This window comes from Coregonus clupeaformis, chromosome 20 (genome assembly GCF_020615455.1).
Source record: "Coregonus clupeaformis isolate EN_2021a chromosome 20, ASM2061545v1, whole genome shotgun sequence".
Taxonomy (NCBI): domain Eukaryota; kingdom Metazoa; phylum Chordata; class Actinopteri; order Salmoniformes; family Salmonidae; genus Coregonus; species Coregonus clupeaformis.
In genome coordinates, this window is record NC_059211.1 from 21,479,801 (window position 1) to 21,507,370 (window position 27,570).

At 46.2% G+C, this 27,570-nt stretch overlaps 2 protein-coding genes across 3 annotated transcripts in view; both read left to right on the forward strand.

Moving 5' to 3' along the window:
* LOC121534107 (retinal rod rhodopsin-sensitive cGMP 3',5'-cyclic phosphodiesterase subunit delta-like) overlaps positions 1-13,464 on the forward strand; it is a 30,833-nt gene extending 17,369 nt beyond the window's left edge. Inside the window, exons 3-5 of the mRNA XM_045205788.1 lie at positions 3,902-4,027; positions 6,817-6,922; positions 12,896-13,464. Of these exons, the coding sequence (XP_045061723.1) occupies positions 3,902-4,027; positions 6,817-6,922; positions 12,896-12,977 (314 nt within the window). The 3' untranslated portion in view covers positions 12,978-13,464. The remainder of the gene's footprint in view (positions 1-3,901; positions 4,028-6,816; positions 6,923-12,895) is intronic.
* Positions 13,465-14,193: 729 nt separating this feature from the next.
* Positions 14,194-22,414, forward strand: LOC121553442 (prohibitin-2-like). 2 transcript variants are annotated; one of them, XM_045205383.1, is made up of 10 exons: positions 14,194-14,298; positions 17,285-17,417; positions 17,510-17,594; positions 17,725-17,804; positions 17,918-18,102; positions 18,378-18,507; positions 18,707-18,810; positions 19,384-19,461; positions 19,816-19,892; positions 21,428-22,414. In XM_045205383.1, exons 1-10 carry the CDS (start codon positions 14,278-14,280, stop codon positions 21,447-21,449), a joined length of 915 nt encoding a protein of 304 aa, XP_045061318.1. In that variant the 5' UTR covers positions 14,194-14,277; the 3' UTR covers positions 21,450-22,414. The 2 variants fall into 2 exon arrangements, with proteins under 2 accessions (XP_045061318.1, XP_045061319.1); XM_045205384.1 differs by lacking the exon at positions 21,428-22,414 and adding an exon at positions 20,948-21,350.
* Positions 22,415-27,570: the final 5,156 nt, after the last annotated feature.

A 27,570-nucleotide genomic window follows, 5' to 3' on the forward strand; every position in this document is an offset into this window, starting at 1 on the left:
CAGTAGCTTACTAAGGCCTACTTCAATGTAAAATATAAACTGTTCACCTGTTAAATTCGACTGCATAACGGTATTATAAACCGCACTGCCTATGATATTGCAAAACTTGAAATACATACAGCCTATCTATTTACTAGGCTACTAGGTCTAATTAAATGAGAGATGCGCGTGGTAATTTGTTGTATGGCTCCCTCAGGAATATGAACCCATCATGGCCAGAAAAGGTGACGAATATATTCTGCAATGGTTATGAATATAAAATAAATAGGAAAAAGATTCCTATGTCGAATTATTTTAGATTCTAAAAGTAAACTTTTTTGATCTTCTCAGTAATGGTAAATGGCTGTATTCTTGTTTAATTTTTTTACTGTTTTATGAATATGCTTTTCATCATATCCCCGATTTGAACAAATTCATTACTTGCAATTCAATATTTCAACCACTAGAAGATGTGCTTATGCATTGTCTAAAATTACGCATTGTCAATTCTTTTTTTATAATTGCCATCTTTTGCGTGAACTTGCCACGCACATTTTGGGGTATATTTTGTATACCTTGCGAAAGTATTCACCCCCCTTGGCATTTTTCCTATTTTGTTGCCTTACAACCTGGAAATAAAATGGATATATCATTTGATTTTCACAACATGCCTACCACTTTGAAGTTGCAAAATATTTTTTAATGTGAAACAAACAAGAAATAAGACAAAAAAAACAGAACTTGAGCATGCATAACTATTCACCCCCCCAAAGTCAATACTTTGTAGAGCCACCTTTTGCAGCAATTACAGCTGCAAGTCTCTTGAGGTATCTCTATAAGCGTGGCCCATTCTTCAAGGCAAAACTGCTCTAGCTCCTTCAAGTTGGATGGGTTCCGCTGGTGTACAGCAATCTTTAAGTCATACCACAGATTCTCAATTGGATTGAGGTCTGGGCTTTGACTAGGCCATTCCAAGACATTTAAATGTTTCCCCTTAAACAACTCGAGTGTTGTTTTAGCAGTATGCTTAGGGTCATTGTCCTGCTGGAAGGGGAACCTCCGTCCCAGTCTCAAATCTCTGGAAGACTGAAACAGGTTTCCCTCAAGAATTTCCCTGTATTTAGCGCCATCCATCATTCCTTCAATTCTGACCAGTTTCCCAGTCCCTGCCGATGAAAAACATCCCCACAGCATGATGCTGCCACCACCATGCTTCACTGTGGGGATGGTGTTCTCGGGGTGATGAGAGGTGTTGGGTTTGTGCCAGACAAAGCGTTTTCCTTGATGGCCAAAAAGCTCAATTTTAGTCTCATCTGACCAGAGTACCTTCTTCCATATGTTTGGGGAGTCTCCCACATGCCTTTTGGCGAACACCAAACGTGTTTGCTTATTTTTTTCTTTAAGCAATGGCTTTTTTTCTGGCCACTCTTCCGTATAGCCCAGCTCTGTGGAGTGTACGGCTTAAAGTGGTCCTATGGACAGATACTCAGATCTCCGCTGTGGAGCTTTGCAGCTCCTTCAGGATTATCTCTCTGATTAATGACCTCCTTACCTGGTTTGTGAGTTTTCGTGGGCGGCCCTCTCTTGGCAGGTTTGTTGTGGTGCCAAATTCTTTCCATTTTTTAATAATGGATTTAATGGTGCTCCGTGGGATATTCAAAGTTTCTGATATTTTTTTATAACCCAACCCTGATCTGTACTTCTCCACAACTTTGTCCCTGACCTGTTTGGAGAGCTCCTTGGTCTTCATGGTGCCGCTTGCTTGTACAGGTGTGTGTGTGTGTGTGTGTGTGTATATATATATATATATATATATATATATATATATATATATATATATATATATATATATATATATATATATATATATATATATATACATACAGTGGGGGAAAAAAAGTATTTAGTCAGACACCAATTGTGCAAGTTCTCCCACTTAAAAAGATGAGAGAGGCCTGTAATTTTCATCATAGGTACACGTCAACTATAACAGACAAAATGAGGGAAAAAAATCCAGAAAATCACATTGTAGTATTTTTAATGAATTTATTAGCAAATTATGGTGGAAAATAAGTATTTGGTCAATAACAAAAGTTTCTCAATACTTTGTTATATACCCTTTGTTGGCAATGACACAGGTCAAACGTTTTCTGTAAGTCTTCACAAGGTTTTCACACACTGTTGCTGGTATTTTGGCCCATTCCTCCATGCAGATCTCCTCTAGAGCAGTGATGTTTTGGGGCTGTCGCTGGGCAACACAGACTTTCAACTCCCTCCAAAGATTTTCTATGGGGTTGAGATCTGGAGACTGGCTAGGCCACTCCAGGACCTTGAAATGCTTCTTACGAAGCCACTCCTTCGTTGCCCGGGCGGTGTGTTTGGGATCATTGTCATGCTGAAAGACCCAGCCACGTTTCATCTTCAATGCCCTTGCTGATGGAAGGAGGTTTTCACTCAAAATCTCACGATACATGGCCCCATTCATTCTTTCCTTTACACGGATTAGTCGTCCTGGTCCCCCATGCTTCACAGTAGGTATGGTGTTCTTTGGATGCAACTCAGCATTCTTTGTCCTCCAAACACGACGAGTTGAGTTTTTACCAAAAAGTTATATTTTGGTTTCATCTGACCATATGACATTCACCCAATCCTCTTCTGGATCATCAAAATGCACTCTAGCAAACTTCAGACGGGCCTGGACATGTACTGGCTTAAGCAGGGGGACACGTCTGGCACTGCAGGATTTGAGTCCCTGGCGGCGTAGTGTGTTACTGATGGTAGGCTTTGTTACTTTGGTCCCAGCTCTCTGCAGGTCATTCACTAGGTCCCCCCGTGTGGTTCTGGGATTTTTGCTCACCGTTCTTGTGATCATTTTGACCCCATGGGGTGAGATCTTGCGTGGAGCCCCAGATCGAGGGAGATTATCAGTGGTCTTGTATGTCTTCCATTTCCTAATAATTGCTCCCACAGTTGATTTCTTCAAACCAAGCTGCTTACCTATTGTAGATTCAGTCTTCCCAGCCTGGTGCAGGTCTACAATTTTGTTTCTGGTGTCCTTTGACAGCTCTTTGGTCTTGGCCATAGTGGAGTTTGGAGTGTGACTGTTTGAGGTTGTGGACAGGTGTCTTTTATACTGATAACAAGTTCAAACAGGTGCCATTAATACAGGTAGCGAGTGGAGGACAGAGGAGCCTCTTAAAGAAGAAGATACAGGTCTGTGAGAGCCAGAAATCTTGCTTGTTTGTAGGTGACCAAATACTTATTTTCCACCATAATTTGCAAATAAATTCATTAAAAATCCTACAATGTGATTTTCTGGAGAAAAAAATTCTCAATTTGTCTGTCATAGTTGACATGTACCTATGATGAAAATTACAGGCCTCTCTCATCTTTTTAAGTGGGAGAACTTGCACAATTGGTGGCTGACTAAATACTTTTTTACCCCACTGTATATATATGTGTATATATATATATATATATATATATATATATATATATATATATATATATATATATATATATATATATATATATCTGAGATCATGTGGCACTTAAATAAAGTCCACCTGTGTGCAATCTAACTAATTATGTGACTTCTGAAGGTAATTGGTTCCACCTGATCTTATTTAGGGGCTTCATAGCAAAGGGGGTGAATACATATGCAATCACCACTTTTCAGTTTTTTTTTTTCATTCCACTTCACCAATTTCGACTATTTTGTGTATGTCCATTACATAAAATTAAAATCAATTTAAATTACAGGTTGTAATGCAACAAAATAGGAAAAACGCCAAGGGGGATGAATACTTTTGCAAGGCACTGTATGCACGGTTTATAAATGAGGCCCCATGATGTTGTTGTTTGTGTTGCATTTTTTTCTCTCCTAATTAGTAGGTTGACAGTCCCTTTCATTTCCTTGCAGCTCGAGTCCCCAAGAAAATCCTCAAGTGCAAAGCTGTGTCCAGAGAGTTAAATTTCTCTTCGTCAGAAAAACTGGAAAAGTTCCGCCTTGAGCAGAAGGTTTTCTTCAAAGGCCAGTGCTTAGAAGGTACTAGTCTCTTTTTTCTGTTTCAATAATCATGCTTTTTATATACAGGTAATTGCCAAAATAAAGGAAACACCAATATAGTCCTTCCAGACTCACATAAAGAATCTCCAATCCAAAGTTAAATCTAGAATCGGCTTCCTATTTCGCAACAAAGCCTCCTTCACTCATGCTGCCAAACATGCCCTTGTAAAACTGACTATCCTACCGATCCTTGACTTCGGCGATGTCATTTACAAAATAGCCTCCAACACTCTACTCAGCAAATTGGATGTAGTCTATCACAGTGCCATCCGTTTTGTCTCCAAAGCCCCATACGCTACCCACCACTGTGACCTGTACGCTCTTGTTGGCTGGTCCTCACTACATGTTCGTCGTCAAACCCACTGGCTCCAGGCCATCTATAAATCACTGCTAGGCAAATCCCCGCCTTATCTTAGCTCATTGGTCACCATAGCAGCACCCACCCGTAGTCTGCGCTCCAGCAGGTATATCTCACTGGTCATTCCCAAAGCCAACACCTCCTTTGGCCGCCATTCCTTCCAGTTCTCTGCTGCCAATGACTGGAACGAATTGCAAAAATATCTGAAGCTGGAGACTCTTATCTCCTTCACTAACTTTAAGCGTCAGTTGTCAGAGCACCTTACCGATCACTGCAGCTGTACACAGCCCATCTGAAATTAGCCCGCCCAACTACCTCATCCCTATATTGTTATTTATTTTGCTCTTTTGCACCCCAGTATCTCTATTTGCACATAATCTCTTGCACATCTAGCATTCCAGTGTTAATACTATTGTAATTATTTTGCACTATAGCCTATTTATTGCCTTACCTCCATAACTTGCTACATTTGCACACACTGTATATATATTTTCTGTTGTATTTTTGACTTTATGTTTTTTACCCCATATGTAACTCTGTGTTGTTTTTATCGCACTGCTTTGCTTTATCTTGGCCAGGTCGCAGTTGTAAATGAGAACTTGTTCTCAACTGGCTTACCTGGTTAAATAAAGGTGAAATAAAAAAAATAAAAAAATTAATAGGGCATTGGACCAACACAAGCCACCAGAACAGCTTCAATGCGCCTTGGTATAGATTCTCGAAGTGTCTGGAACTCTTTTGGAGGGATGCGACACCATTTGTCTACGAGAAATTCTATAAAAAAATAAAAATAATGATGGTTGTGGAAAATGTTGTCTCAGGCCCCGCTCCATAATCTACCATAAGTGTTTAATTGGGTTGAGATCTGGTGACTGAGACACACACACACACACACATTAAACCTGCTATGCTCTTTTGAGACTCCTCTTTCCATGGTAGCCAAAATAATGGGGTATTGGGCATTTTCATACATGATCTTAAGCATGACGGAATGTTAATAGCTTAATTAACTCAGGAACCACACCTGTGTGAAAGCAACTGCTTTCAATATATACTGAACAAAAATATAAATGCAACAATTTCAAAGATTTTACTGAGTTACAGTTCATAGAAGGAAATAAATTCATTAGGCCGTAATCTATGGATTTCACATGACTGGGCAGGGGTGCAGCCATGGGTGGGCCTGGGAGGGTATAGGCCCACCCACTGGGGAGCCAGGCCCAGACAATCAGAATTAGTTTTTCCCCACAAAAGGCCATAATTACAGACAAATACCTTAATAGGGCGTTGGACCAACACAAGCCACCAGAACAGCTTCAATGCGCCTTGGTATAGATTCTAGAAGTGTCTGCAACTCCGTTGGAGGGATGCGACACCATTAAGCCGGATGTGGAGGTCCTGGGCTGGTGTGGTTACATGTGGTCTGCGGTTTTGAGGCAGGTTGGACGTACTGCCAAATTCTCTAAAACGATGTTGGCCTTATGGTAGACCAATTAACATTAACGTATCTGGCAACAGCTCTGTTTGACATTCCTGCAGTGCACGCTCCCTCAATTTGAGACATGGATTATTTTGGCAAAGGAGAAATGCTCAGTGACAGGGATGGAAAGCTTTTTGTGCATATGGAACATTTCTGGGATCTTTTTATTTCAGCTCATGAAACATGGGACCAACAATTTGCATTTATATTTTTGTTCAATATACTTTGTATGCCTCATCTTTGCAGTTACCTGTATCACAGATTATCCATTATATTGACCATCTGGTCGCTCTAACAAGTAAATGTCTTCAAAAATGGCAGTCGGGAGGAGGCAAGATCAGGTGGGACCATTCTAGCCAATGAGAGGACAGATACGCGTGTGAACAACAGGCACGATGGTTACCACAGCTACAAAATCAAAATTGGCTATATCGTAAAAAATAAGATTAGTGTAAGGCATAAGGTTAGCAGTGTGGGTAGTGTGAGGTTTAAAATCAAATTTTAAGAAGATACATTTTAGAAATAGGTGGGGTTTATGACTTTGTGGCTGTGGTAACTAGTGTCGACCAGGCACAATTCCGATGTTTTTTTGTAGTTGCCAGGATTTCATGTGTCCTACTTATATCAATACACTCGTAACAACCTAATCATTACGAAACTTGTATTCGGTCTAATAAGCCACGCATAGTAAATAAGCCAGTACATTTGTTGTTAACCAAATTCGACACTCATTGACCTCCATACAAAAACTCCTCGCTTGGTGAGCGAAAAGATTAATGTCAACGCCACCTGCTGGAGAAGATAGATTTTGGGCTCAGTTATCCCTCTAGCATCGCCTCTTCCTTTCTGCCTGTATGTACTAAAGAATACCATATCCGTGAATAAACACTCATTTAATGTATTTTGGATGGCTCTCTCCTCTACCTGCAGAATGGTTCTTTGAGTTTGGCTTTGTGATTCCCAACTCCACAAACACATGGCAGTCTTTGATAGAGGCGGCTCCAGAGTCGCAGATGATGCCCGCAAATGTTTTAACGTAAGAGTTAATATATTTTTTTTATAAACTATTTCAGCCTTTTTGCATTTCTCTGCATGCGTTGTTGGGACTTCTGGTCATTGTCCTACATTTGTGTTGTGCAATTGTTTGTCAGTAGTATAGAACTGTCACTCACTAGGCTGCATCTTGAATAAGTCATGAGGCTACATCCAAATATTCCTTCATACTGTAATGACCCAGCTGGGTCATAAAGTAAAAGAGAGACGGGCACCAGGTGTACAGGCAGAACACAGGTTTATTCCTAAATGGGCTATTGTTCAGGCCACAACCCACGCCGCTAAACCTCAAACATACACAAATAGAACATGTCAAATCAAGGGTCCCGAACAGAAGAGAGAGATGAGACCGTAACCCCTATTTAATCATTCCCAAAATCCCGCGGGATTACCCATCATACCCCCCAACCTTTCCATCTGTCCTGGCATATTTAACCCCTGCTAGTACCCATGAGAACGATAACACATCCATGAACACAGAACACAATACAGGGTCGTTACATAGCCCCCTCCTTTCTAAACCCTAGCCCCTAGGGTTACAAAACAAAATCCTTAAAAGCGACCCGGAGGTCGCATCAGTCTCTTGTGCCTTCCCTTGACTCTCACTGGTGGACCCCCAGAACACTCATCTGCCCCAATGTCATTTCCAGCACCCCCGAAGAGGCAGCCCCCGTCCCAGGCTCAGCTTGCATTAGAGTCTCCTCGCTAGACTGTCCCCGTGTGCTCACATCAGAGTCCTCACTTCCATTCCCTACCGTTTTCCTCCCTCTGTAGGGGCGCCAATCGGTCCCGGTGGACCACCACCTTCCTGCCCCGTGGGGAACCTCCACCCGTACGTCACCTCCCCCACTCTCTCTATCACCAGGCACGGCCCCACCCAGGCACTGTCCAGCTTTGGGCACCGCCCCTTCTTGCGCGTGGGGTTGTGAAGCCACACGCGTTCTCCCGCTCCAAAGTGCCTCCCCCTAGCGCGTGAGTCATAGTGGCGCTTTTGGCGCATTCCTGCGTTCTCGAGTTGCTCTCTTGCGAAGGTGTGAGCCGCCTCTAACCCGGTTCTGCAGTCGACTGAACATAGTTCGGGCCAGGCAAAACCCCGTCGTCGTTATCAGGAGGGTGGCCAAACGTCAGTTCGGCTGGGGTGCGCAACTCACGACCTAACATTAGTAGCGCTGGGGGAGCACGCAGTCGATTCCTGAACAGCCGACCTACATGCCATGAGAATAAACGGTAAGTGGGTGTCCCAATCTCTCTGGTGTTTTGAGGTAACGATAGCCAGCTGTTGTGCTAATGTTCTGTTAAATCTTTCCACCAGCCCATCACTCTGGGGATGAAGCGGAGTAGTGCGCGTCTTCTCCGCGCCTAACCGTCTACACAACTCTGAGAACACCCGTGACTCAAAGTTTCTCCCCTGGTCGCTGTGTATAGACTGTGGCACCCCGAACCGACTGATTATTCCCCCTACCAATGCATCAGCTACTGTTTCTGCCTCCTGGTCTGGGAGAGCGTAAGCCTCTGGCCATTTGGTGAAGTAGTCCATAGCAGTTAGAATCCACCTGTTACCGCTGTCTGTGATTGGAAACGGTCCAACTATGTCTACCCCCAGTCTCTCCATGGGCTCCCCTACTGGGAATTGTTGTAGGAGGGCGTGTGACTGACCTGGAGGTCCTTTCTTAGCAGCACACTCATCGCACTGCCTGCAAAAGTCCTCCACATCCCTCCTGTGCCTGGCCCAATAGAAGCCTTTACGTACGCGCTTTAACGTTTTGGAGACCCCAAAATGCCCTGCGCCTACTCCCCGTGAAGCTGCTGTAACACGCTCCCTTGCAGCCTTTTTGGGAACCACTACCTGCCACGTCATTTCTCCAGTAGCTGGCTTTTTCCACCCCCTCTGGAGCACTCCCTCAGCCACTCTAAGGACTGAGAATTTAGCCCAGAGTCCTTTGGTGACTGGTGATAGAGGGGCTACTTCCCCCCATGGCGGTCGTCTTCTCTCTTCCACCCACCCCAGCACAGGACGCAGCTCTGCGTCCTCCTCCTGGCGACGCCTCCACTCCCCGACGTCCACAGCCTCAAGCTCCCGGCACTCTGTCACCCTCAGCTGACTCACCGTGGCGGTGACTCCCTCCTCCATGCACAGTTCCCTCTCTCGCTCCACCCGTTTGGCGCAGTACCCACAGCCGTCCTCAGCACACGGGCGGCGGGACAAGGCGTCTGCATTGCTGTGGCGAAGGCCGGCCCTGTGCTCCACCTGGAAGTCGTAGGGTTGCAGCTCCTCCAACCAGCGGGCGATCTGACCCTCTGGCTCCTTGAAGGAGAGAAGCCACTGCAGGGCGGAGTGATCCGTCCGCACCACAAACGGCAGGCCCCCCAGGTAGTACTTGAAATGGCGTACTGCTGCCACGACAGCCAAAAGCTCCCTCCTTGTCACGCAGTAGCGTTTTTCAGCCTTATCAAAAGTTCTGCTGTAATAAGCTACTACGTGCTCCCCGTCAGAACCACGCTGAGCCAGCACGGCCCCCAAGCCCTCATTGCTTGCATCGGTGTCCAGAATAAACGGACGGTTTGGGTCTGGTGAGGACAGGACAGGGGCCTCCACCAGGGCACGTTTGAGGGCCTCAAACGCCCGCTGGTGCTCTTCGGTCCACTGAAAGACAGTGTCCTTCTTGAGAAGGTGGTTCAAAGGAGCTGCTATCCCCGCAAACCCTTTCACAAACCTACGATAGTAGGATGCCAGACCCAGGAAGCTCTTAACCTCCTTTTTTTCCTTTGGAATTGGCCACCCCCTCACAGCCTCCACTTTGTCTGGCAACGTGCTGATACCCTCACCACCCAGCTGATGACCCAGGAACGCCAACTCCCTTTGCATGAAATGGCACTTTTCCGGGTGTAATTTTAGCCCCGCCCCCGAGATCCTCTCCAGCACTCGCCTAAGTGCCCCCAGTGCCCCCTCAAACGACGTGCCATGTACCAATATGTCGTCTAGGTACACGACACACTCGTCTCTCGGAACCCCCGCCAGCACTCTGTCCATGAGCCTCTCAAAGGTGGCAGGAGCATTACAAAGCCCGAAGCACAGCACCTTGAACTGCCAATGGCCCCTATCCGTGGAGAAGGCCGTTTTTCACGTGCCCCAGGCGAGAGGGCACCTGCCAGTAGCCGCTGCGCAGATCAAGGGAAGAGAACCACGAGGACCCTCTGACGTGGTCTAGCGACTCATCGATCCTCGGTATGGGGTAAGAGTCTTTAATGGTGACAGAATTTAGGCCCCTGTAGTCCGCACAAAACCTAAGTTTACCCCCTTTCTTAGGCACCATGACGACCGGCGCGGACCACGGGCTATCTGATGGCTCAATGAAATCAGCCCGCAACATGTCAGCAATAGCTGTGGCTGCTGCTTCCCTCTTGGCAAGGGGAATGCGACGGGGCCGAATTTTAATGGGTTGGTTGTCCCCAGTGTCGATGTCGTGCTGAACCAGGTGCGTTTGCCCTACCTCATCTTCCCCCAAGCGAAGCTATCTTTAAAGTCAAACAGCAGCTGCTTTAATTGTCTCTGTTGTCCCTCGTCCAGACCTTGACAGTTTTTCAGCCACACAGCCTCAACGGCGTCGATAACTTCCTCCTTCCCCCGTCGGGCTGATGGGGTGAAGGAGCCAGTGTGTTTTGGGCTACTGGGATGCCTGTGCTTGCACCATTATGGGGAGTGAAGGTCGTTGCCGCCGGAGACAGCTGCTGGGATGGAACAACGACCAAGGAGCAGCCGGGACGACCAGTGGAGTTTCGGCAAGCTTGGAGGAAGACGGAGGGACAGCCCTGCCCCCTGCTGGCCCTCCCGTAGGCGACATTCCCACTGTGGGCCCCCCGACAGCCTCAAAGTGCCCGAAGCTAAGTCCAACTGAGCCCCACAGTTTTTCAAAAGTCCATTCCCAGTATACAGGGGTCCTGTACCGCTGCTACCCACACCGGACACCCCACAGTTCTCCCCCCACAGTCACAGACACCCGACACTTCCCTAACATGGGGGCTAGCTCCCCCGTGACAGTCCGTAGCTGGACAAAGGTCGGCTCCACCCGCACCCCAACAGGTAGTATGTCTGGTCTCACCAGGGTTACTGTAGAGCCCGTGTCGACCAGGGCCAAACATTCCACCCCCTCTACCTTGACGATGACATTGCAGAAGTCCCCAATGGTGGTACGTCCCACCACAACTACCGGACTAGGAAACACGGTGGCCGCTACACCCTGGGGAAGCAGGTCCCCACCCTCTTGCCTGCACTGCTGGGTACATCTTCTGCTTACTGTGGGTTCGGGGCGGAGGAATGGGCCCGCGCTGCCCCCTGCGCGAGAACCCGCTGTCGTTTCCCTGTTGACTGGAGAATCTGCCACACTCCCGCTGAATGTGGCCAGTCTGGCCACAACCCCAGCAGACAATGGAAGTTGAGCTGACACTGCGATGTTGTCTGGAGCCCTTCTCAATGACAAGCGAGCGGTCTTGACTAACCCTCCCAACTCGTCGACCCACTCTGGTTTGGTGACCCCCAGCACCCCGGCCGCCGCTGCTCTCACCTCTGGTTGACTGGCAACCTCCACTCTCACTCCCTCACCCCAGATCAGCTCCCTCTTCCTGGCTATCTCCACTGCAGCCCGCAGAGATGCTGGGTCCGACATCTGCACATGCTTACCCAGTTCGGTGGGGGAGAGCGCTCTAATGAAACTGTCCCGTGCCAGCTCGTCTTGCACCCCAATCGACATATTTGCATAAGCCCGCCTGGTCAGGCTCAGAATATCACTTGCCAACGCCTTTAATGATTCCCCCTGAAGTCTCTTTTTGTTATTCAGTTCAATCCGCAGCATGTTGGGCTGTGCATCGCTGCCGAAACGGCCCCCCCAATGCCTCCACTAGCGCACCGTAGTCGCCCCTCTCGTCCGGGGGCTAGCGTTAGCAGGCATTCCGACGCCTCCTCTGACAGGCTCAGGGCAAGCTGTAACCCTTTCGTCTCGTCAGACCACCTCCCGGCTCTAGCCAACAACTCGAATTGAGTGAAAAAAACTTCCCATTTACCTTGTCCATTGAACTTTGGGAGTTTAGCCGCTACCGTGGCTAATGGCAATAGGGCGCTGCCATCTCTGTTTACATAAGGAGGTCCAGCCATTTCCGCACGCGGTGACGTCGATATCTCCGTCGCCGTGACGTCTGTTCTGGTCGAGCGGTTTGAAGGAAAACCCGCCCGTTCTGCCATCTTGCTGACTGACAATTTAACTCCCGCCATGTGGCTCTCCAGCTCTTCTACAGCCGTCATCGCCTGACCCTCCCGACCGGGTACACCCGAGCCCACAACGGCCACTTTGTCCGACTCTTCCTTAACTTTCCGCCTCGCCCCGATCATCCTGACCGTAGATGCGAGTCACGCTAAAGCTAACCACGGCCTATACTGAAACAGCTAACTCGCCTAATCTCGATCTATCCCGTCGTTCGAAAGCACTTCTGACACCAATGTAATGACCCAGCTGGGTCATAAAGTAAAAGAGAGACGGGCACCAGGTGTACAGGCAGAACACAGGTTTATTCCTAAATGGGCTATTGTTCAGGCCACAACCCACGCCGCTAAACCTCAAACATACACAAATAGAACATGTCAAATCAAGGGTCCCGAACAGAAGAGAGAGATGAGACCGTAACCCCTATTTAATCATTCCCAAAATCCCGCGGGATTACCCATCATACCCCCCAACCTTTCCATCTGTCCTGGCATATTTAACCCCTGCTAGTACCCATGAGAACGATAACACATCCATGAACACAGAACACAATACAGGGTCGTTACAATACTTTATCTATTCTACACCAAACTTCCTGTAAACTGCAATGTCCTTGTTATGGGACTGCTTTGTCTCATGTTTTGCAGGTAGAGGTTAGCGTGTGCTGAATTGTAATGTTTCTTCGTTTCTCTCCCTTGTAGTGGAAACGTTGTTATAGAGACCAAGTTCTTTGATGACGATCTTCACGTCAGCACCTCCCGAGTACGACTTTTCTATGTCTGAAGAGGAACACCTTCGTTTTTTATTTTCTATTAATCCTTGAAGTGGGGGGGAAACCAGGACCATGCATACACAGCTGATTGTTGTTATCCAATGGTCACAGGAGGCCACGTATTTCTCTTTACAGTGACGGGTGACCGCAGCAATAAAGGGAACAATGCAGGAAGAAACCAACATCCAACAAAGTCATCAAGATCACACTGGCTTCTTGGCAGACGATACTTTTTGTATGTAAATATCTATATATGTATGGGCAAAGATGATGCTCATGGCAAGAAACCTGTAAATTATTTTATTTGTACATTATTTTTTCCTTGTCACCCTGCGATGTACACTGCTCCATTGTCACTTTTTGTTTTTGATGTTTGCTTCCAGTTGTGGTTGCTGATATTCTCGTTGTTTGCATTATTTTTTTTTTGCTGTAACTAATCCTGTAAAATAGACTGTTTATTACTACATGAATTATGGATTAAAATATGTCCACTAATTATTTTCTTTGTGGTTGGTGAAGTTTAATTCCCGAGTGGCGCAGCGGTCTAAGGCAGAAGGTTTGCTGTGTCTGTCAGCGTAGTATTCAGAGCATGGAGGCGTTACCAGGAGATAGGCCAGTACATCAGGAGACGTGGAGGAGGCCGTAGGAGGGCAACAACCCAGCAGCAGGACTGCTACCTCCGCCTTTGTGCAAGGAGGAGCACTGCCAGAGCCCTGCAAAATGACCTCCAGCAGGCCACAAATGTGCATGTGTCTGCTCAAACGGTCAGAAACAGACTCCATGAGGGTGGTATGAGGGCCCGACGTCCACAGGTGGTTCGATTCCAGGCTGTATCACAACCAGCCGTGATTGGGAGTCCCATAGGGCGGCGCACAATTGGCCCAGCGTCGTCCGGGTTTGGCCGGTGTAGGCCGTAATTGTAAATAAAAATGTGTTCTTAACTGACTTGCCTAGTTCAATAAAGGTTAAATAAAAAAATATCTGCAACAGAATGATGAAGTGGTTCATGCAATATATTTTGCCTCCTGGGATCCCAAACTTGGCAAGTGTATGAGGCACCTATATGCAAATTCGAACTAAACATTCATTCATATTTTGACTACAGACACTCAACTATTTTCAATAAACCCGTGGGCAGTTACCTTTGATTGTACTCTATTGAATGCAAGCCTGTTTCATAAAATACAGACTAGCCCACCACAGGGTGGCTATGTAATTTATAGCTGCAGTGAACTTCAAGTCCCAGAAAGCCTTACACCTAAATGAGTGAGGTTGGTTGTGACGACCTTGGATATCGACTGCACTGCAAGCATGGAGAATAAAGAGCCCAACGTGAGTATTTAAAATAACTATCAACCGTACTTACTATAGACATAGGCAAGATTTACTTGTTATAGTGTCAGCTTGTAAACGCTGTTTGTATTCCAGACGTGTGTTATATTATGACTTATAGGCTATACTTAAGAGAGGAGAGAGATAGATAGCAAACGTTAGCTAATAGCTAGTTAGCTATGGTTAATTGGCTAGCTTGGCAGGTCGTTTTTAAGACTCATATCTTCTCTGCAAAGCTTATGACCGCTAACTATCAAACTATAGCAAGTATTTTTTAGATTCCATATGGAAGTGAAGGTTTGCCAATGCCAACTTAGCTAAACTGTTCGCTAACCAGCTAGAAACAGGCCAGTTCTCACGTTGCATCAGATGCTAGCTAACTTAAATGCCTTTGATAATATTTCCTAGCTAGTTAAACTTAACTAACTTCTTGCTGAAGTGTGGGAAAATATTGGTATTTGGAATAACATACGAGCCTGACAGGCAGTTACCAAAATATGATAACTAGCTAACAGAACCAACACATATTCCAAGTCATTCATTCAATGTCATCACACATGCAGGCAACTTGCCTATCCGTTTCTACGTGGAATACATTTATTTTTATTTGTACCTTTATTTAGAAGCTCAGTTGGTAGAGCATGGCGTTTGCAACACCAGGGTTGTGGGTTTGATTCCCACGGGGGGCCAGTATGAAAAAAATAATGTATGCACTCTGGATAAGAGCGTCTGCTAAATGACTAAAATGTAAGAACAAATTCTTATTTACAATGACGGCCTACACCGGCCAAACCCGGACGACGCTGGGCCAATTGGGACTCCCAATCACGGCCGGTTGTGATACACCCTGGAATCGAACCAGGGGGTCTGTAGTGACGCCTCAAGCACTGAGATGCAGTGCCTTAGACCGCTGCACCACTCGGGAGCCCCGTCGATTTAAGTGCTACTTGAACATAAACGTGACTAGTTTACATGCACATTCAGTACTCGATGACTTGCACAATCCACAGTTCCATAATACACTGCTCAAAAAAATAAAGGGAACACTAAAATAACACATCCTAGATCTGAATGAATGAAATAATCTTATTAAATACTTTTCTTTACATAGTTGATTGTGCTGACAACAAAATCACACACAAATTATCAATGGAAATCAAATGTATCAACCCATGGAGGTCTGGATTTGGAGTCACCCTCAAAATTAAAGTGGAAAACCACACTACAGGCTGATCAAACTTTGATGTAATGCCCTTAAAACAAGTCAAAATGAGGCTCAGTAGTGTGTGTGGCCTCCACGTGCCTGTATGACCTCCCTACAACGCCTGGGCATGCTCCTGATGAGGTGGCGGATGGTCTCCTGAGGGATCTCCTCCCAGACCTGGACTAAAGCATCCGCCAACTCCTGGACAGTCTGTGGTGTTGTGTTGGTGGATGGAGCGAGACATGATGTCCCAGATGTGCTCAATTGGATTCAGGTCTGGGGAACGGGCGGGCCAGTTCATAGCATCAATGCCTTCCTCTTGCAGGAACTGCTGACAAACTCCAGCCACATGAGGTCTAGCATTGTCTTGCATTAGGAGGAACCCAGGACCAACCGCACCAGCATATGGTCTCACAGGGGGTCTGAGAATCTCATCTCGGTACCTAATGGCAGTCAGGCTAACTCTGGCGAGCACATGGAGGGCTGTGCGGCCCCCAAAAGAAATGGCACCCCACACCATGACTGACCCACCGCCAAACCGGTCATGCTGGAGGATGTTGCAGGCAGCAGAACGTTCTCCACGGCATCTCCAGACTCTGTCACGTCTGTCACATGTGCTCAGTGTGAACCTGCTTTTTGCTTTCATCTGTGAAGAGCACAGGGCGCCAGTGGCGAATTTGCCAATCTTGGTGTTCTCTGGCAAATGCCAAACGTCCTGCACGGTGTTGGGCTGTAAGCATAACCCCCACCTGTGGACGTCGGGCCCTCATACCACCCTCATGGAGTCTGTTTCTGACCGTTTGAGCAGACACATGCACATTTGTGGCCTGCTGGAGGTCATTTTGCAGGTCTCTGGCAGTGCTCCTCCTTGCACAAAGGCGGAGGTAGCAGTCCTGCAGCTGGGTTGTTGCCCTCCTACAGCCTCCTCCACGTCTCCTGATGTATTGGCCTGTCTCCTGGTTGCGCCTCCATGCTCTGGACACTACGCTGACAGACACAGCAAACCTTCTTGCCACAGCTCGCATTGATGTGCCATCCTGGATGAGCTGCACTACCTGAGCCACTTGTGTGGGTTGTAGACTCCGTCTCATGCTACCACTAGAGTGAAAGCACCGCCAGCATTCAAAAGTGACCAAAACATCAGCCAGGAAGCATAGGAACTGAGAAGTGGTCTGTGGTCACCACCTGCAAAACCAGTCCTTTATTGGGAGTGTCTTGCTAATTGCCTATAATTTCCACCTGTTGTCTATTCCATTTGCACAACAGCATGTGAAATTTATTGTCAATCAGTGTTGCTTCCTAAGTGGACAGTTTGATTTCACAGAAGTGTGATTGACTTGGAGTTACATTGTGTTTAAGTGTTCCCTTAATTTTTTTTGAGCAGTGTATATGGGCCCCGTGTAGCTCAGTTGGTAGAGCATGGCGCTTGCAACGCCAGGGTTCGATTCCCACGGGGGGCCAGTATGAAAAATAAAAAAATAATGTATGCACTCACTAACTGTAAGTTGCTCTGGATAAGAGTGTCTGCTAAATTACTAAAATGTATTAGAGATGGTCAATATTCGAGGTGAATATGAAATGACAGGCAGGTCCTGACCACAAGTACCCCTCAAGACCACCAGATGGGGTAGTGGTGTTAACTGGACCATCAAACAAGCCCTCCAATGTTGACTGTATTACTGGCCTAATAACTGAACAAGTGTAGAGGAAGCCATGTAGTAATTTGTGGAGAAAGGGGCTCTGTCAGATACCTAACATGACGTCCTTGTTCGGTATTCCCAGCGCCTCCTGACACACCTGCGGGACCTTGCTGGTCGTATGTCTGGCGCGGGGGGCAAGGGAGCAGGGATGGGTCTCAAGCTGCTCATTGGGGCTGGAGCTCTGGCCTATGGCGTCAAAGAGGCTACATTCACAGGTAGGCTTAACCTCTGGTTGTGGAATGGGTAACACTATTATCACAATCATGAGAGCACCCCTCTAATGTTGTGTGAAATGGTTTGTTCCCAGTGGATGGAGGTCAGAGAGCGATCATCTTCAACAGAATCGGGGGGATGCAGATGGACACAGTGCTGGCTGAGGGACTGCACTTCAGGTACACTGCCTGACTCTGTCTCAGGGGTTTATCATAAAGCCAGGGTCGTCATGTTTAATAGGCTCCAACTTGAAGCAAAACTGAATTCACATGACCGTATTGTAACTGAACAGTTTTTGTTGTTCTTCAGGTTACCATGGATCCAGTACCCAATCATCTATGACATCAGAGCCAGGCCCAGGAAGATCGCTTCACTAACTGGAAGCAAAGGTACATGATGGCTGAAATGGAGGGATGGACACAAGTAGACCAATACATTATGTCCAGCAGATCAGTAAAGAAGATACAGCCCTGTAACTTCTCTCTCTGTTTCCCTTGTGTAGATCTGCAGATGATAAACATTGGGCTGCGTGTGCTGTCCCGTCCTGTGGCTGCCAACCTGCCCGCCATGTACCAGCAGCTGGGGAAGGACTATGATGAGAGAGTACTACCCTCCATCGTCAACGAGGTGCTGAAGAGCGTGGTGGCCAAGTTCAATGCCTCGCAGCTCATCACTCAGAGAGCACAGGTACGGCACAGGGACTCACACAGGTAGCCTACAGCTAATCTCAGGGAGCACAGGTACGGCACAGGGACGAGCACAGGTAGCCTACAGCTCATCTCAGGGAGCACAGGTGCTGCCACACAGAAGTGATGGATTATATGGGACCAAGGTTGTGTACTTTGCCGGTCTCTGCTTAAAAAATGAACACACAGTAGATTGAAACTTGAACTCCTGCATATGTTTAGCCTTTTTCTTGACGGGGTTTATAAGTCTGTGCTGCGTTCTGGTGTCTACTGTAGGTGTCCTTGTTGATTCGACGGGATCTGTTTGAGAGAGCCAAAGACTTCAACATCATCCTGGACGATGTGGCCATCACAGAGCTGAGCTTCAGCAGGGAGTACACTGCTGCTGTAGAGGCCAAACAAGTTGGTGCGTACCCATTGTGTGTGTGTGTGTGTGTGTGTGTGGGGGGGGGTTATATGGCTGTCTGTGGGTGCATACTTGCCTGTGTTTTAGGTTGTCTGCATATATATGTGTGTGTGTGTGTGTGTGAAGGGGGAGGTTCCCAGTACGCTACCGTGTGTGAGAACATGCATTGAGTTTAAACAAAGCTTGTGTGTCTTTACAGCCCAACAGGAGGCCCAGAGAGCCCAGTTCTATGTGGAGAAAGCCAAACAGGACCAGAGACACAAGATTATTCAGGCGGAGGGAGAGGCGGAGGCTGCCAAGATGGTAACACGTCAACTTCACCACAACCTTCAGACAATCTGCCCCCTCCTCTTCGCATGACCTCACGTCACTTCAAAACCCAGGCTGATTATTCTAGTCTACAATTGTTTTTTATTGACTTTAACGTGTTTTATGAATTCCTTTTTTTTTTGTACAATAAAAAACATTCACACCAACATCCACAACATCACCCCTGCCCTGACCCACCTGCTCACCCCCCCATCTCCAGCGCCCGCATCACTCTCCGCCACATGGCCTCAAACTGCACCATTTTGTTTCTCTCTGTCGCCCACGCACTTTCAACATTTAGATAATAAAGCTTTTGACCTTTCCATTGTGTTAACGACAGAGAATTGGTTGATTTCCAGTTAAGTATACCGTACATGTTTTCCCAAGATGATTGACGAGAAAAGTATCGTCCAATCCATCGGGTATCTCACTGCACCCTCATATGCCATGTCTTGAAATATGCAGGCAGACGGATTGAATGTCAATTTACATTGTAATAGTTTTGACATGTTATATGAATTTCATTAAGCATTCCTTCATTCTGGCTCTTTTGTGTTTGTGCTATAGTTGGGACAAGCAGTGACAAAGAATCCTGGATATCTGAAGCTTCGACGAATCAGAGCTGCCCAGGCCATTGCTAAGACTGTGAGTTCTAATCATGGCCTTGTTCCTGTATAAAGGAATTGGATATCAATTGAGTTATGTCCTCATAACTACTTTATTAATTAAGTATGGAGGAAATGTTTACTAAACCTTTGATGTTATTGTTCCAGTCAGAATGGGGTCATTCATTTTAGCAGCCTGTTCTTGTTGTGGCTGTTTGGTTCTCATTGCTATGGTAACCCACAGTGCAGTTAGCTGGTTACATCGGTATCTTCGATTATTTTCTGAGCCAATGGGGTTGAAGGATGGCTGTTTACCCTCATACTATGAGCTGCTGCAAGACTAGCTGTGACGCTGTGTTTTCAACAGTGTGTGTTGTCTGTTCTGTTGTCTCAGGTGGCAACGTCCCAGAACAAGGTGTACCTTTCTGCAGACAACCTGGTCCTCAACCTTCAAGACGACTCTTTTAACAAGTATGTTTCTCTTAGCGTCACACTCTCTCTTAGCCTCACACTCTCTCTTAGCCTCACTCTCTCTCTTAGCCTCACTCTCTCTCTTAGCCTCACTCTCTTAGCCTCACACTCTCTCTTAGCCTCACACTCTCTCTTAGCCTCACACTCTCTCTTAGCCTCACACTCTCTCTTAGCCTCACACTCTCTCTTAGCCTCACACTCTCTCTTAGCCTCACACTCTCTCTTAGCCTCACACTCTCTCTTAGCCTCACACTCTCTCTTAGCCTCACACTCTCTCTTAGCCTCACACTCTCTCTTAGCCTCACACTCTCTCTTAGCCTCACTCTACATTTTAGTCATTTAGCAGACGCTCTAATCCAGAGCGATTTAGTTAGTGAGTGCATACATTTTCATACTGGCTCTTAGCTTCACTCTCTCTTAGCTTCACTCTCACGTCATCATGTCCTAGTCTGGCTCTGTCCTCTCTTGCATGGCTCAACATTACCCAGATGGTTTGTTTGAGTTGCCTCAAGGTCAGCTCTGGCATGAATGTTCACATCCACAGTTTCGCACACTGTGTAGTGCATTACAGGTGCTGGGGAAAATCAATGGCAATATTGGAAAAATACATTCCTGCGCTATCACAATTCCTATGGAAAAGTATGAATTCCCTAAAGATGCCCTGAATGAGTTTTTTTGAAGCCGCAATTGTAGCTCAAAGAGAACATTTATTTTTATTTTTAGCAAAACCATGACATTTAATGACTGCTCTTCTCACATTCCCTCCAGTGTGCATGCCATGTCATTTTCACAGCTTTGACCTATGACCGACCACCAGGGGTGTTCATTAGGCACCAAATGGAAGACAACAGGCTGAAACGGGAAAGGACTATCCAATAAGAAACGCTAGTTTTCCTTACAAAACATTAACATGTTTTGTTACGGTGTACGCTAATGAACACGACCCTGGTCTTTGCTCTCCATCTCACTGCTTTGCCTGGTCACTGGAATGGGAATGACTGGTCGAACTCTGTATCACACTGAAATAATTTTCCTCTTATCTTAATGCTGCCAAGGATCTTCAGTGTCCATGTATAACTGTTCACAGAAACGGAGACAGAACCTGGTGCCAAACGCCTGTCATTCCTTCCTCAAATACATGTTATATTATTATTATGCAGTTGACAATAATACAAAGACAAACGTAATAAGAGATATTCAGAAACATGTCAGCAAAGCAACCCTCTGTCCATCAGGTGTGTGTTGATGACATGTTTACTGAAGTCAGTGTCTTGTCAGAGCCTTGAAGAAATGCACAAATATATGACTTTTTCTCACTCATTACTAAATCCCACATCACCATTTTGTGTCATCCAAGCACTTTTTAGAGTGCTTTAAATTACATTTTATCCAAATCTTCCTTTTTAATTTGCGTTGCTGTTATGTTTTCCCCCTTATGATTGCCTTATCGTGAATCCTCTTTTGGTTTTAGAAAATGACTATAAAGAATAGTATTTATCATTAACACGTGCAACCCCCCTCTGCTTTCATTTCAGTCTGTCTCTGGGGAAGAAGTAGGCTTTTGAGAAGCCTCTAGCGTTCCACCTGTCTGAGGCTACCTCTACAGCTAAGACCTGTGTCGGTCTCTCTCTGTCCACCTGCCTATATCTCTGATTGTATCCAAGTGGCTTACCAACTCGCTGATGAAGACTGTAAAGCATTGGATTGCTCTGGACAGTAAACCTATGGGGACTAGTGCTGTGTATCTGACATGGCTAGATTCAGATGGAACCCGCATGGATGATATCTTTAATGGGATTTAGAATCAATAGTGTTTTGTGGAATCAAACCAAATGGCACTAGCATATAGCAACGTAATCAGCTGCTCCGTTATCAATAAGCTGTGCAGATGATGCCGTAATGATATAGGTAACAACCCTACTTGTTCTGTCTGGCCCTAGATCTGTTTGTGTACATGTGTTTTTTGAGGACAGCAGGACTAGACTCTTTAATTCTGATCTTTATTTTTTACTAATTGGTCTTTTGATCAATCTGATCAGCTCTGAAGCAGATCTGGTGTGATTGGTCAAAAGACCAATTAGTGGGAAAAGATATCAGAATTGGGCTGCCTGTCTAAACGTAGCCTTGGTGCATCGGATGTGTACTTGGTCAAGTGTAAGCATGGACAAAGACTGAACTGGAACGGTGTACGGTTGTTTGTTATTTAAAGCTGTGCTTGTGTAATTAATGATGACTTAGGTCTTCTCTTTTCTATGTAACTACTGTTGTTAACTGCTGGGCCTAGCTGCCCTGTGTCGTTGTGTTGTTCAATGATGACCATGTTCTCCGATACACCTCTGCTGGGGAACAGCACTACTCCTCGTGGCGATCAAAGGTGTGCAAAAAATATTCCATCCACTAGTTTGGAGCTGACAGAAAGGCTTTGTTCTTCCAAGTGTTATTACATTGTTCACCTAGAGGGGATTGAAACATGACTGAAAATAATGGTGGACAGCACAATAAATATGCTTTATTTCAACATCTTTTTACATGTCCTCGTGTGTGTGTAGGTGCATGTTTGTTTAGAAAAACACACATTATGTAAGTACTGTTATAAAATTACTCACTTGTTCAGTTCTTCTGAGAAATGAGATGTTCCCATGACTAAATCAGACATATTAGGTAACAGTACAGCCTGTTATTGTACTAGGGGAATCTTTAGCTGTACATCCACAGTGGAATTAAAGCATCTACATGACTTTCCTTTAATGGATTGAAAGTGTTGTTGCTGCTGTATACTCCCCTGGTGATCCTTGAGATGGGAATCGAAAATATATACTTGTTGACTAATACATGCACTGATGTTTAATCCTGGGGGAGTGTTCATTGGGCACAAACACGAAGGAACATTTTCAAAATGGAAACAAACATGAACATTCCAAATGCACAAGAAGCCTACATGTAGACCCATTTTGTGGCGCTTAAACCGTTTTTGCTTTCTGCCTCTGGCCTGTATAACATCAGCCTCTGAATCTGGGCCCACTGCTCCCCTTCTGTGGCCTGTATAACATCAGCCTCTGAATCTGGGCCCACTGCTCCCCCTCTGTGGCTTGTAACATCAGCCTCTGAATCTGGGCCCACTGCTCCCCCTCTGTGGCCTGTATAACATCAGCCTCTGAATCTGGGCCCACTGCTCCCCTTCTGTGGCCTGTAGAACATCAGCCTCTGAATCTGGGCCCACTGCTCCCCTTCTGTGGCCTGTAGAACATCAGCCTCTGAATCTGGGCCCACTGCTCCCCTTCTGTGGCCTGTAGAACATCAGCCTCATAATAGGGATGGGAATTGCCAGGGACCTCACGATAAGATATCACGATTCTATATGTATTGTTATTCAAAAACGGTGATTTTATTGCGATTCGATGTTCCAAACCTATTGCTCACCATATGTCTGCTGCAGAGGGACAAGAGAGAGCCATGAGAAAATGAGTTTATCAGTCATGGAAATAAAAGTGATGAAACTGAATTGGCTTCCTATTTAAAAAGATGGAGAACAAGCTGTGAAGGAAAAAATAGTGGAGTTGTTATGCATGAACAGCCAACTAGCACAAAAATATTGCGATATTGCCAAAACAATAGGATATAAAGTGCATTCGGAAAGTATTCAGACCCCTAACTTTTTCCACATTTTGTTATTCCACAGTTTGTTACATTACAGCCTTAATCGAAAATTGATTAAATTGTCTACACACAATATCCCATAATGAAAACAAACTCTTTTAGACATTTTTGCAAATTTATTATAGTAAAGAAACTGATCACATTTACATAAGTATTCAGACCCTTTACTCAGTACTTTGAAGCACCTTTGGCAGCGATTACAGCCTTGGGTATCACGCTACAAGCTTAGCACACCTGTATTTGGGGAGTTTCTCCCATTCCTCTCTGCAGATCCTCTCAAGCTCTGTTAGGTTGGATAGGGAGCGTCGCTGCACAGCTATTTTCAGGTCTCTCCAGAGATGTTCGATCGGGTTCAAATCCGGGCTCTGGCTGGGCCACTCAAGGACATTCAGAGACTTGTCCCGAAGTCACTCCTGTGATGTCTGTGTGCTTAGGGTCGTTGTCCTGTTGGAAGGTGAACCGTCGCCCCAGTCTGAGGTCTTGAGCGCTCTGGAAAAGGTTTTCATCAAGGATCTCTCTGTACTTTGCTCCGTTCATCTTTCCCTCGATCCTGACTAGTCTCCCAGTCCCTGCCGCTGAAAAACATCCCCACAGCATGATGCTCCCACCACCATCCTTCACCGTAGGGATGGTGCCAGCTTTCCTCCAGACGTGACGCTTGGCATTCAGGCCAAAGAGTTCAATCTTGGTTTCATCAGACCAGAGAATCTTGTTTCTCATGGTCTGAGAGTCCTTTAGGTGCCTTTTGGCAAACTCCAAGCGGGCGGTCATGTGCCTTTTACTGAGGAGTGGCTTCCGTCTGGCCACTCTACCATAAAGGCCTGATTGGTGGAGTGCTGCAGAGATGGTTGTCCTTCTGGAAGGTTCTCCCATATCCACAGAGGAACTCTGGAGCTCTGTCAGAGTGACCATCGAGTTCTTGGTCACCTTCCTGACCAAGGCCCTTCTCCCCCGATTGCTCAGTTTGGCCGGGCGGCCACCTCTAGGAAGAATGTTGGTGGTTCCAAACTTCTTCCTTTTAAGAATGATGGAGGCCACTGTGTTCTTGGGGACCTTCAATGCTGCAGACATTTTTTGGTACCCTTCCCCAGATCTGTGCCTCGACACAATCCTGTCTCGGAGCTCTACGGACAATTCCATTGACCTCATGGCTTGGTTTTTGCTCTGACATGCACTGTCAACATTGGGACCTTATATAGCCAGGTGTGTGCCTTTCCAAATCATGTCCAATCAATTGAATTTACCACAGGTGGTCTCCAATCAAGTTGTAGAAACATCTCAAGGATGGTGAATGGAAACAGGATGCACCTGAGCTCAATTTCGAGTCTCAATACAAAGGGTTTTGATAAGTTACTCAGTTATGGCACAATCCTTTCTACTGTCCCCCAGCAAGACGTAATCACGTACAGCTCTCCCATTGGTTTCTTTGTATTTGCGTTCTTTAAAGGGCACCAATGAGCTGCGTAAATTGTAAGGAAAACATTGGAAGTGGTATTTTTGGAAGGGTGTCTGCTATTGCTCAACATGCTAAAACTAACTGAACATTGTAGAGTAGGGGTGGGTAATAATTCTGGCTCGAGGGCCACATTGGGATTAAAAAATTCAGCTGAGGGCTGCACAGATTTTTTTGGGGGGACCGATTTGTTCGTCAAAAGCAATTTGCGTGCCAGAAAAAGGATAGTTATTTGAAAACGTATATAGGTCCATTATAATTTCTACAAACTTTCTATCTAGTTTAAAACGTTCAAGAGTGGCCTGGAGAGTTTATTTACCCAAAATAATAATTCTTTAAACAATTTTTTAAATAATATTTTTTTCCTTAAACGTCCCGGCGGGCCAGATCGAATGGGCCGAATGTTTCCCACCCCTGTTGTAGATCCATAGAGGACCAGCCGCCCATTCAAATGGCCTGTACCCTGATAGTCCACACTACAATGTCCATTATCACACCACCGATGATCTGCTGTTCCTCTACAAATAGTTTAGCAGTTCATGATCATATTTATGAATGATTTAGAATAAACAGATGACCCACAGATCATTTATTGTTAAGTATTTTAGCTATTTACAAAATTTCATTTCCCCCCAAATTCAATTCCGAATTGATTTTATTCTCAAATGACAAGTCCTTGCTCTATGACATGGTGTAGTTCCACCTTTTCCCCACCTGATGGCGCCCCTTGCAAAGCTATGGAACTCCTTAAACCTTGATATAATCTAGGGACACTGCAGAGAAGCCTTGGTCGTTATTTGATCAAATCTTATAATGTAATCATTTTCAGGCTTCATGCAATCCTATGACATAATTTAACAATGCAGGTTTTCAATGTAGGTTTTTAAGTAATAACATCTTAGTAACTTGTACATTAATCACAGACATGCTGCTGCTGCATGTATTGTGGATGTGCACCGACGTGAATGATTGTGGTGTACAATCTCTGTGCAATGAAGGTTGTATTTCTGCGTGTGTGTTTGCCAGGATGCTTGTGCTTGTAGAAGCACTGCATACAGGAGAGGTTTAGAGGTAACGCTTTGTTTAATGGGTCAGTTTTGACCGCAGGCAGCACCTGTTCCTGTGTGCTAGCTTCCTGTATGCTAGCTGCCTGTTCCTGTGTGCTAGCTGCCTGTTCCTGTGTGCTAGCTGCCTGTTCCTGTGTGCTAGCTGCCTGTTCCTGTGTGCTAGCTGCCTGTTCCTGTGTGCTAGCTGCCTGTTCCTGTATGCTAGCTGCCTGTTCCTGTGTGCTAGCTGCCTGTTCCTGTGTGCTAGCTGCCTGTTCCTGTGTGCTAGCTGCCTGTTCCTGTAAGTCTGCTACTATTACAGGCAGTTCTGAATATGCATATTTCTCTTACTGACGCCCCTCTCTCTCTCTCTCTCTCCCGCTCCCTTTTCTCTCTCTCCCTCCCCTTCTCTCCCTCTCCTCTCTCCTCTCTCCCTCCCCTTCTCTCTCTCTCTCTCTCTCTCTCTCTCTGTCTCCTTCTCTCTCTCTCTCTCTCTCTCTCCCTCCTCTCTCTCCCTCTCCTTCTCTCTCTCTCTCCTTCTCTCTCTCTCCTCCCCTTCTCTCTCTCCCTCCCCTTCTCTCTCTCTTTCTCCTTCTCTCTCTCGCCCTCCCTTCTCTCTCTCCCTCCCCTTCTCTCTCTCCTTCTCTCTCTCTCCCTCCCCCTCCCCTTGTCTCTCTCTCCCTCCCCTTTTCTCTCTCTCTCCCTCCCCTTCTCTCTCTCCTCTCTCTCTCCCTCCCTTTCTCTCTTTCCTTCTCTCTCTCCCTCCCCTTCTCTCTCTCCTTCTCTCTCTCTCTCCCTCCCCTTCTCTCTCTCCTTCTCTCTCTCTCCTTCTCTCTCTCTCTCCCTCCCCTTCTCTCTCTCCTTCTCTCTCTCTCTCCCTCTCTCTCTCCCTCCCCCTCCCCCCACTTTCCTGTTCACTCGCTCACTCTGATCAGAAAGGAGGGGAGGCAGCAGCAGCAGCTTACTGCTCAGCTGGTGTGTTTCCATAGAAACACTGACCTCACGCTGTGACAGGCGATCTGGGCCGGTTGCCATGGGGATCTGCTGTGACATAAAACCTGAGCCTCTAGTTGCCATGATACCACACCTACCGGCTCAGCAGCAGCTATTTCAGTCCCGCTCTTTGAGCCTTATTACAATGTTCCAGTTTTTACACAGCACCATAATGTGTTCTGTGTTCTGTGTTCTCATTCTGTCATTGTCTGAATGTGCAGCAGACTGCAGTAGCTGACATGCAGGCAAAGATCTGTGTTCTGACAGTGGTTTCCTTTCTCTCATTTGTAGGTGTACTTTACTACGTACGACCTCAGTAACACATATGTAATGGGAATATAAAATCACTGTCTGGACTGTATCCCCATTACATCAGCTACTGTCTGCTGGAGCTTCTGTGTGTCTGGTAGAACGAATGAGGGTAAGTGTGTGTGTGTGTGTGTGTGTGTGTGTGGCATAGCATCTGGTTGTCTGTGGCTGAGGGTAAATGTGTGTGTGTGTGTGTGTGTTTGTGTGTGTGTGTGTGTGG

Coding starts and splice junctions, on each gene's coding strand:
- LOC121553442 (XM_045205383.1), top strand. CDS start 14,278: ATGGAGAATAAAGAGCCCAAC. Junction 18,103..18,377: donor TCATCACTCAGAGAGCACAG/GTACGGCACAGG, acceptor TGTCTACTGTAG/GTGTCCTTGTTGATTCGACG. Junction 18,508..18,706: donor TGTAGAGGCCAAACAAGTTG/GTGCGTACCCAT, acceptor GTGTCTTTACAG/CCCAACAGGAGGCCCAGAGA.